The sequence below is a fragment of the Puccinia triticina genome, chromosome 3A (assembly GCF_026914185.1).
Source record: "Puccinia triticina chromosome 3A, complete sequence".
In the NCBI taxonomy this organism is placed as follows: domain Eukaryota; kingdom Fungi; phylum Basidiomycota; class Pucciniomycetes; order Pucciniales; family Pucciniaceae; genus Puccinia; species Puccinia triticina.
In genome coordinates this window covers 6,496,432-6,507,376 of record NC_070560.1, presented here as the reverse complement: position 1 = coordinate 6,507,376, position 10,945 = coordinate 6,496,432, and the positions used below count along the sequence as shown (strand labels likewise).

General features: G+C 43.0%; 2 protein-coding genes across 2 annotated transcripts; one reads left to right on the top strand and one right to left on the bottom strand.

Moving 5' to 3' along the window:
* On the top strand, positions 1-2,760 carry PtA15_3A697 (uncharacterized protein; the record flags this gene model as incomplete). Its single annotated transcript, XM_053167690.1, has 4 exons — positions 1-216; positions 298-799; positions 870-2,264; positions 2,336-2,760. The coding sequence occupies 4 exons, from the start codon at positions 1-3 to the stop codon at positions 2,758-2,760; spliced, it is 2,538 nt and encodes an 845-aa protein (XP_053018883.1).
* Positions 2,761-5,493: 2,733 nt separating this feature from the next.
* On the bottom strand, positions 5,494-8,967 carry PtA15_3A696 (uncharacterized protein; the record flags this gene model as incomplete). The annotated part of the gene is made up of 3 exons (XM_053167689.1): positions 5,494-5,840; positions 6,036-8,609; positions 8,700-8,967. The coding sequence occupies 3 exons, from the start codon at positions 8,965-8,967 to the stop codon at positions 5,494-5,496; spliced, it is 3,189 nt and encodes a 1,062-aa protein (XP_053018882.1).
* Between the last annotated feature and the right edge of the window lie 1,978 nt (positions 8,968-10,945).

The following is a 10,945-nucleotide window of genomic DNA, read 5'->3' as shown; positions in this document are numbered from 1 at the left end:
ATGTCGGATTTCATCTTCACCATAGACAGCGAAGACGAGGGTAACGGACAGACAGCCGCATCAAACAAATCGAAAAGTACATCCACGAAGCACGCAAAGAAGCGCGCAAATGATGTCGAACCCACTCTAGAACTGAATCCAACCTTCTTCCTCGACGGACTGGGACTTGATCCAGATTTGAATTCTGAGCCAAAAAGTAACAGATCCAGACTGCTGGTGAGTCAAGACATTTTTTTTTTCATGCTAAGAATTAATTTCCCAAAGATACAATTTCATAACTTGAATGTTTTGTCCCAGAATGAATTTGAAGATCCCTTGGAAAGATTCAAGAAGAAAAACGCCTTGCCAAGGGTATCGATTGACGAAATTGTGGCACGACATAAAAAGTCGGGTGATCATCAGGATGCACTCGTCGATGAACTGGAAGATTGGAAGGACGAAGATAGTGCGGAGGAGGAGGAAGCTGGGACAGATGGTGCTTCCGAAGAAGGCTCATCAGTTGAAAGCGAAGATCTTGATCTAGAAGGTGAATCCGGAAATGAAGAAGAAGGAGGCTGCAGCAATGAAGATGACGATGCAGACTACAGCAAAGAAGATGGCGACGAGACTGCTGAAGATGATTTCGACAGTGACGCCGGGGCCTCAGACTTGGCTGAGGACGGCCCAGAGGATGAAAAAACGGACAAAGCTGGAGAGACTGACGGTAAAAGTCAAGATGTTTCTCTTAATGCCTACTTCGATCAATCAGTGGTTCCTTTTGGCCCGGCTACAAAGGAAGAGCTCGTCAAAGACAGTCATGGTAAGCCTCCCGAAAATTTTCTCTGTCCTCTGGTGGTTGATGTCCTTATTTGGTTTTTGATTTCATTAAGATCAGCCATTCTCCTCTTTACCGGGCGCTGCCAGTCTCAGTCGGCCTGTTCTCATGGGACTTTCTTCGATGTCTATCACTAGTCCGACACCGATACAGCGACAAGCAATACCACTAGGATTGCTGGGCAAGGATTTGGTTTGCTCGTCTGTGACCGGATCTGGGAAAACACTCGGCTACATGGTCCCTATTGTAGAACGATTGATTTGGCGAGATAAGAAAGGTGGTGGACGAACACGAGTCATGATATTAACTCCCACTCGTGAATTGGCCGTCCAAGTGTTTCAAGTGGGTAAACTGCTAGCTCGATTTACAGACCTTACATTCTCCCTGTGCGTCGGAGGGATGGACCTGAGGACTCAAGAAGCCGAGTTGAGAGAAAGACCAGAAATCGTCATCGGCACTCCTGGACGTGTCATCGATCACATTAGAAACACAAGGGGCTTCTCACTTGAAACGCTGGAAATCTTGGTTATTGATGAGGCCGATCGAATCTTGGAGGAAGGTTTCCAAGACGAATTAGAGGAAATCATCAGAAACTGTCCCCGCTCGAGGCAAACGATGCTTTTCTCAGCTACGGTAAATGAGTCAGTGGCCGATCTAGCTAAGCTTTCTTTAGACAAGCCGATTCGAATCAAGATCGACCCTCCAAAATCTACAGCGGCTGGACTGACGCAGGAGTTTCTGAAAGTCAAAGACAGTTCAAGCAACAAGAAAGCTGCATCTTTAACGGATTACACTAGACAAGCCATCCTAGTCACTCTCTGTAAAGCATCAGCTTTTAGCAAAGGGCGTACAATCATCTTTTTTCGGAGTAAAGTAGGGGCCCATCGAATGAAAATTATCTTTTCATTATTCTCTCTGAAAGCCGAGGAACTTCACGGAAATTTAACTCAACAGCAACGACTCGCTGCTTTGCAAAAATTCAAAGACGGTGAAACTTCTTTTCTCTTAGCGACCGATCTCGCCAGTCGTGGTTTAGATATCAAAGGAGTCGAAAGAGTGATTAATTATGAACCCCCGACCCAGTATGACGTCTATCTACACCGCATCGGTCGAACTGCCCGAGCTGGAGCAAAAGGCAGCGCCCTGACGTTGGTTGGGGAATCTGATCGCAAATTGATCAAAGAGGCTCGAAAGAATTGTCTGGCTACTCAAGGTGCGATAAAAAACCGCCGACTTGATCCTAATCTGGTCAAAGACGTCAAAGAAGAACTGGAAAAGCTCTCTTCCACTATCTCCGAGATCATTGAAGAAGAAAAGGAAGAAAAAGAGTTGAGGAATTCGGAGATGCAGCTGAAAAAGGGTCAGAATCTAATGGAACATGAAGAGGAAATTAAAAGTCGACCGGCTAGAACTTGGTTTCAATCGGAATTAGATAAGAAAAAATCTAAGAGTTTGTTAAATTCTTATTTTCTTTTGAGTTAATATACTGTGGTTGCTGATGCCTGCCTTTTTTTGATGTAGAAATTGGAACATCTGCTCATACCGCTAACTTCGCGAAGACCGAGAGTTCGGTTTTGCCTAAGAAGACTGCAATCAAAAGGGATCGATTCGATGGATTATCACGTAAACAGAAACGACGAAAGATGGGCCAGGAAGAGGATGCAAAAGAACGCGTGTTACCAGCTATCAATTCCTCAATCAGAGCGGCAAAGAAATCGCAACGACCGATCAAAATCACCGCCTCTCAATCTGAGCAAGATTCTCATCTACTCAAGAATCAAAAACAGAAGCGGAAGAAAAGCAAAGAAAACAAGAGCAAAAAGCCGAGAAGTACTTTCAGCGTCGATCTGAAGACCCCGAAATCTTCCTCCAAACCTGTCTCGAAAGCGCTTAAAAAAGCTGATACTCTCAAATCTAAGAGTGGAGGCAAGCGCAAATCTAAGTAAAACAATCTCCCATTCAACTTAGCCACTTGGGAAAATAGTGAACATCGGTGCAGTCAATCTTTGCTTTTCTTTTTGATCTACTATTTAGTCCAGGTTTGCACAGGCAATCTGAGACTTCTTCCTTTTTTGCCTCGCGGTAATTGTATTTATGTACTGGTCTTCTTGTCTGCGCGTTTACTCGACTCTTTGATGATAAACAATAATGAGCCCATTTCTGGTTTCTCGCATGGCTGTGTTCGCAGCTTACCTGCTCACCAATAAAAGTACCACTGGGAAACATAGACTGTCACTACAATACAGGTGACTCAGCCTAAGCCCAATGAACTACCCACCAGTTGCGCATGGTTGGGCACATGGACAGCCCCCTGTAGGAAACAAAGGGACCATTGTAGCCTGGTTGTGGTGGCACCAGAGCAAGAACAAAGTGGGAGGCATTGTTGCTTGATGTCACCTGATGTCTAGTGACAATTGATTTTTATTAACTCATCACAAAATCACAATCTCCTTGTTTCAAGGGCCATCTTCAAGAGGGCTGCTCAGCAGTTAGCCTCCAGGAGCCTGGTAGTGTTTTGCCTGCCTTGCTTGGAAATGATGTATCAAAGGGTCATAAAATTTGGATATCTTTCTTGTATCTTCCTGTACTGGCCTTCCATCCTCATGACTTGTCAAGGAAGATTTCCAGACTAGCTCTCTTACATAGTACCAAGTGGCAAATTGATGTGTGTTGAAAATGCAAGCCTAGAAACACATTACTAGACATTAGAGAATGTTGACTGGTACCCATTGGGTGGTACACAGCACCGCTTAGAGCATCCGCATCAGTGTGGGTGTAACTTGAGGAGTAGCGGATTAGGTTACTCTAGGATTAGCGCTAATCCGGGTGGTCAACCGCATTGGTGCGGGCTTAATTGATGAGTAAGTATGTTGTATGCACCTACAGCTTATGTAAGCTGTGTTTGGTGCATACTTTTGGGTGGGGAGGAGTGTCTGCATGCAGCGCTTACTCCAAATTGTACTCCTGGGAGGAGTTTAGTCCAATTAAATTGGACCTGATGCGGTTGCCAAGGAGGATGAGTTACGGTAATCCTCCCTTAATCTGCAACCAATACTCCTCTCAATGATTGGTCACAGCCAGTCGTCAAGAGGAGTACATGTGTACACCTCTTGATGGCCAGGTAGAGAAATGGACACTCCTCTTTAACTGGACATCAAGAGGACACTCTCTTGATGGCCCTCTCAATGACCGGTCATTGAGAGGAGACAGCAGTCACAGCGGCTATCCAAGTACACATTGCTTTTAATGCCAAGCACTGATCAGCCATCAAGGGATTATGTGTATGTCCTCTTGATGACCGCTCTGTGCCAGACATTGAGAGGGTGCTAAGGGTCTTTGGAGTGAGGTTTGATGAAGAAAAAACTGTGGGTACCACTGTTAACTGCCAAAAAGACCACCGGTACCCACCAGGCAGTGCTGGGTGCTAGTTTTTTGCAAAAATTAAAATGCACATGTACTGGCGGTGCAAACAGTACCTGGATCCATTTCAACATTCTCTACTGGGCATCCATGGGCACTACAGACAACACTTCAACCAATCCAATCCAAGACAGTTATTGACAATACCATGGATCATATTGTTTTTTGATAGGCAAGAATTTGATGCCACGTATTGTATTGACAAACAGATACAATATCATGGTATTGTATTATTTTTTTCCTTTTCTGGGCCATTCAGACAAAATCAGCAATATAACAAATATTGGATTGGATTGGGGACCCAATCCACATATCTCAATACATCTGAATTGTCTTGGTTGGCAGATCCAATACAGAATATACAATGTATTGGCCGCAAAACCAATCCAATATTGATAAATTCCAACACGTGTATTGGATCAGTTGCAGTGTTGCTACAGAGCTCTTTGGGAGGTATTGAGATTGACAAGAGGTGAAACAAAGACAAGTTAGAGATGGGCAGGGACATGGGCCAGGTACATTAATCATGAAAGCATAATGGTAATTCACTAATTCAGTGAGTAAATTGGAGAGAGGAAAATGCAACCAGACTATAAGTGACTACTATACAGGCTGAGTTGAGGGTGAATAGGATAGAAGCATACACTAAGTATAGAGATACTCTAGTATCTCAACAGGAGGTGTGTCTAGGAAAGGTTAAAAACTGAACATCACAAATCTCTCAAAATTATAGACAACCCAAAGACTAGATGAGGGCTTGTGATTGAGCTCCAAAGATCTTGCCAGGATTTGCAATTCATTTTGGTTTAAGCCAAGAAGTATATAGAGGGATTTGGCTGTTTCAAAGCTAAATTAATAAACACTCTTGATTGATAATTTTGCATAATTCAATATATCTGAATTTGAAATATTGAAGACACATAAAGAATTATGAAAAGGAAGAAGAAAGGGTACTTGGGTGAATGCATCTCAGTTGAATGGATCATTTTTCAAAGTGCAGCATTTTTTATCAGCAAGGGTGGGTCGCAGATTTGAAAATAATCTTTCAATTTGAACAAATCCCCCCAAACAAATCCCCAAGGATCTATATAACATTAGTTTTCTATATAGAAGATGAGAGATACCATAAGAGAGAAGAAAAAGGGTAGACACATCCTAAACAGTAAAGAAGAGGGAAAACACAAATCATTGGGAACCCATCTAGATTTTTTTTGTTAAATTTTGGAAAATCATAAAAATCTAAAGCTCAATTACTTTGATTATTCTGCTTGGGCCTGTGTTTGAAATTGCTGAATTTTTGAAGCAGTTATTGTGTACCAGTATTCTAAAAGTGACATAGCAAGATCTTTCATGCTATCAATTTCTGTTTCATCATAGTTAAGTAGCTTGACTAGTAGCTTTTGGTCATCATTGAACAACTTGGATGCTTCTTGATCAGAAGATGGTTCTTTAATCATACATGTACCAAAAAGGGGCAAAGTATCTGGAGTTTGCTTGAACAAAAAAGCCCAGAACCATTGTATTAAGCTCTCATTAGCATTGTCAATCTTTGCTCCAAGCTTGAGAGTGTCTATTCCATGAAATGAATCTAGCCTTTGATAGTAATCTAGATATAAAAGAATTCGGCAGATTCTATTTTCTGTTTTTCTTCTGTATTTCTGTTTTGAATTTATATCCACATAAAAAAGCTGAGTTTGGGATGGATGATCAAGCTCTCCCCCCTTCAAGAGTGAAATTTCTGAATCCTCTAATTTAATTATCTTGGGTGAGGATGTGGCAGTTTTTTGGTTTGATTGAAGACTATGGACTACCCAAAGATTTTTCAAATTGTTTCTCCAGTTCTGCCTGGTCAGGTCATCTGCTGGGTGCACTTCAGATGAGGATAAACCATTCATTTCTTCCTCCAGATGTTCAAACTTTGATGCTCCAAAATTGTGAAAGAATCCAGGGGATGATATCTGATTGTCACTGCTGTATCTCCACCTGATTTCAAATTTTGCTTGAGATCCAATACTTTGGAGAGGTTGTTTTTCTTTGCTCTGTGGCCCAGGCTGGGTAGTGGTTTGTTGAGGCAATGCAACAATTTCAAAATGTAAAATTTTTGATGGTTGCTTTAACTTGAAAACTGGTGCAATTTTCTCATGGAAAATCTCAGTAGTTTGAGTCTGACCATCAGGATGATTGATTGGGATTGAATTAGATTTTTCATCATTACCTCCTTTGGTTTTTGGTGCATTGGGATTTCTATTAACCACTTGTGAATTGATATGTTCAGAATTGGTGATAGGCTTTATACAAGCATGTCCTGGCTGTTCAGTCTGATCAACTGTGCTATCTGTTTTCCTCAGGTGTGATTGGTGTATACCAATACGGGAGAGTGCATTCCTCACAATCGGATCTGCTCTGAGTCTTCTAAAAATTGGGGAGGATATCTCGCTGGTGATGAGATTGTGGGGGGGTGTGTATTTGCCAGGTCCATTTAAACCTTTAACATTGTTATGAATATGAGGGGCATGAGTTTCAGGAGAAGGCTCCAATTCTAAAGCTTTATCAGACATAGGTTTATTGCTTAAGGGTAAGCCAGCTTCCTGACCAATATTCCCTCCAGTGGCTTGAGTGTTGAAATTTTGATCAATGATTGGTGAATGGGTAGGTGGAGGAGATATGACAGCTTTTTCAAAGATGTCTTCCAATTCTTTGGACTGATCAGCCCCGTCATTTTTGTTTGAGATGGGAGAATTTCCCTGAGGGATGCTTTTTCTGGTATCTTCCACATTGTTTTGAGGCTCAGGAGAAGGCTCTAATTCCAAAGCTTTATCAGACATAGGTTTATTGCTTAAGGGTAAGCCAGCTTCCTGAGCAATATTCTCTCCAGTGGCTTTTGTGTTGAAATTTTGATCAATGATTGGTGAATGTGTAGGTGGAGGAGATATGACAGCTTTTGCAAAGGTATCTACCACTTCTTTGGACTGATCAGCCCCGTCATTTTTGTTTGATATGAAAGAATTTCCCTGAAGGATGCTGTTTCTGGTATCTTGTACGTTGTCATGACTGCCAACCACTGGCAACTGGGTCTTAGTTGAACCAAGATGAAGTTTTTTTGAATTGCAACGTGAATAAACTATGAGGGGTTTCTTTGAGCGAAATCTAAACTTGTCAGGGATTTTCTCCTCGTGCTGTGAAATTGAATCTAATTTAGCAAAAATTTCTGATAAGGTTCTGGATTTTTTAGTTTTGTGTGGGGCAAATCCCTCATTGATGAGAATTTTGTTGGCCGGTACATCACCAGGAGTATAATTTACGATAGCATTGCTACAAGAGGGTCCTAATGGCGCTGCATCCTGAGAAGGTCCGGGGCGTTTCTTTGAGCGAGAGGAAGTTTTCGGCTCAAAGACCTTCACATCATTTTGTGGATTGTAATAACCTTCAATCTTTGGCAACTCAGTCTGTCTTGGGGTTTCATCAAACTCAAGATATTCCATCTTCACATCCCGAGGTTCTACCAAGTGCTTGTTTGCGAACAAGACAGCCGCATCACTAGGGATGAAGTTTGCACCAACAGCATTGGCACGGGAAGGTCCCGAGTATGCAGCTGGAACAGGTCTAGGAGATTGGTTTGAGTGGAAGGGAGTTTGCTGCACAGTATCTTGTGCAAGGGGCTGGTCATCAATCACTGGCGACTGTGTCTGGTTGGGATCAACCTGCTGGGGACTTTCCAACTTCACTTCCGGGTAATGTTTTTGGCTTGTGAGTGAGACAACCTGTCCGAACAGATTTCCAGGTTCGTGCGTGCCAGAATGACCATCAATCACTAAGGAATCGGACTGAGGAAGTTCCGATTTTACAACCACCCGATTGCTGGCTATCTGGCGCTTGTCTGAGGACGAGGGAACCATCTGCCCAAGAAGCTTTTCAGCGGAGGATGGATCTGAATGGCCATGAATAAGGGGAACTTCCAATTTTATGACCGGGGGACCAGGATAATCATGAATCGCGGATGAATCGGTCGGGAGCAGATCGGACTGGGGAAATTCCGATTTTACACCTGCAACCCGATTGACTATTGGGTAATTTTCTGAGAACGAGGGAACTGTGTGCCCAAGAAGCTTTTCAGCGAGGGACGGATCTGGATGGCCATGAATTGCGGGAAATTCAGATTTTACAACCGGAGCACCAGAATGACCATGAATCATTGATGAATCGGTCCTGACTAGATCAGACTGAGGAAGTTCCAACTTTACAACAACCCGATGGGCTATTGTGCGCTCTTCTGAGGATGAGAGAGCCGCCTGCCTAGGAAGCTTTCCAACAGGCCGGGATGGATGCAAGTGGCCATGAATCACGGGAAATTCCGATTTTATAACCACCGGATCAACTATGAGAAGTACGGTAGAGCATTCAGTCAGCGACAGTGAATACCAATCAGCGAATTTCAATCGGCCTGGAAGCTCCAAGATTCACCCACAATTTTGATTCAAAGATTCGAAGCACATTGGCTCGGTTTTAGGTATCATGTCGCCAGTGGCACTAGAGGTGTTTTCCGCAATCCGAGTCAGGTGGGCTATCCCTGGCGGTTGCGAGCCTTCGGCTTTGCAACTGGTGCTTTCTAGCTGCGATAGTTCTGATAAAGAATCAAGTGTGGATTTGGGGAAGGTGGCAGTTGATAACTTGAAGCAAACTGCAATCAAAGCCAATCTGGCACTGATTACTCGAAAATGATTCAAGTATGTCATACTTGATCAATGATACTGTTCCAACGCAAAGAGCGTGTTGATGGTCTGAACACGCAAGCTGGTTATAGAGTGTGAAGTTGTCAGCACTGCCCAAGTTGATGGTCATGTTGCGCACAAACGCAACGTTCTCCGCATTTATGGCTTCAGACTCGTAATTCTGTTTAAGTCTCAACAAAGGAAGAGATGCCCGAGGCCTCACCAGGCGTGCATTGTTACAGTCTACAGTACAGAGATCAAAACAGCGCAGTCCTTAATTAGGATGCCATGTTTTCACTTAAGCTTGAACAGTTCAAGGCTTTCAGTGCTAAGTTATAGCTTTGAAGTGTACATACAGCATTGGTAAAAAAAATCTGCCCAATGCACACAGCTCTCCAGAGCTGTGATAAAATCCCCCTATCATCAAATTCAAGCAATGAGGTGATGAATTTTTTTCAATGCAAAAATTAAATACATCATAAAAACCTGCACTTGGATTTCAGGATCCCATAATTTTGAGTGCACATGCGCTGAGTGAAAGGAGAAACATTTGTTCAATCTTTCTTGGAATCAAAATATGTGGAGGGACTTTCTAAACAAAATTTGACCAACAAACTTTAATCTTTCTAGCTTAAAACAAAAACAGAAATTGCTGCAGGCACTGCAAGAAAAAAAGTCGCGCGCGCAACTGCAAGCAGTTAACATGCGAGAGCGCTGGGGAAGGTTGTGGTGCTACTCAAGCCTTTGTCAAGGCTTGTGTTGACCAAGCTTCAATGCACAGTCACTGTGCAACAAAAGACTGTTGAGTGCTTGGGTGAAGCTAGAACAAGGGCTACACAGAAGTATCTTGCATGTCAACTGCTGTCAGTTGCATGAGTTTTTCTTGTAGTGAGGGGTTTTGATCTCATGCACTCTTCTGGTATGCCATGCTATAGTTCTTAGAGGTTCTTATACTTCACTTTGACTCCTCTCTTCTTTAAGTGTGCACTTCATATTCTCCATTGGCTTGTCTGACTCAGCCTTGTCCAGTCAAGTAGTTCTCTCTGCAATGTCAAAAAACATGGGAATTTTTGCCCTTCTAGTGCAAGCTGGGTTTCAAGCTTTAATTTTCCTGGATGTAGGTCCTGCAAGTTTAGAAAGCTCCCAATTCAGGAGGTTGCAGGGTGTAAGTCCTTCTGCATGCTGTAGGTTGGGGGGGAGGTCTGTTGCTGTCGCATGAGGTGTCCGAATTTCCAGAATGAATTGGGGGAGTTGCTCATAAACTTGGCCCCTCTTGGCCCAGCATGGATAAAGAAGGTTGACTTCAAGGGTTGAAATTTCTGAAGAATTGAATTTCCACACCCAGTCCCTCGAGTTGTGAATTTGTGAGAGAGCAGTTTTGAGCAGCAATCTGCTGTTTTGTAGTGGGTCTTATGCTCTGCGGTGAAGAGAAACAAAAGAGAGTATTGATTTCATCATCCCAGATCTAAAACAAAAAGAAGGAAAAAAGAAATAGACAAGATAGTGAGAACATATTGAGGCTTACCTGGGATGCCGGTGAAGAGAAACAAAAGAGAGTGAGGAAAAGAGAGGTCACTGGCACCCAGAAGAAGAGTCTTTTAGAGAAACTAAGAGCCAGATATAAACATAAACTAAATACATATGCTAGTACCGAAACATAACACCATAACAGTGGGTTCGGACTCCTGTCGTTATCACCCCGGGCAAAACCGGGTCCCAATACCCAAACAGGTTGCGCGGTCCTGTACGCATGTCAGGTGATGGAGGACCTGTCATGCATACAGGACAGCTAGCGCGGTAGCCCACACGCAGCTGTTGTACAGCTGACATGCATTGTATGTACATGTTTAGTCACCCACTCAAGTGCAAAACAGGAATTACATACTCATAATCCCTTAACCCATATCACATAATCTCTTAACACATAGCTCACATCACTGCACATATGTACATGCCGCATGGAGCGCAATACACACAGTCACCATATAGCATATACATAATC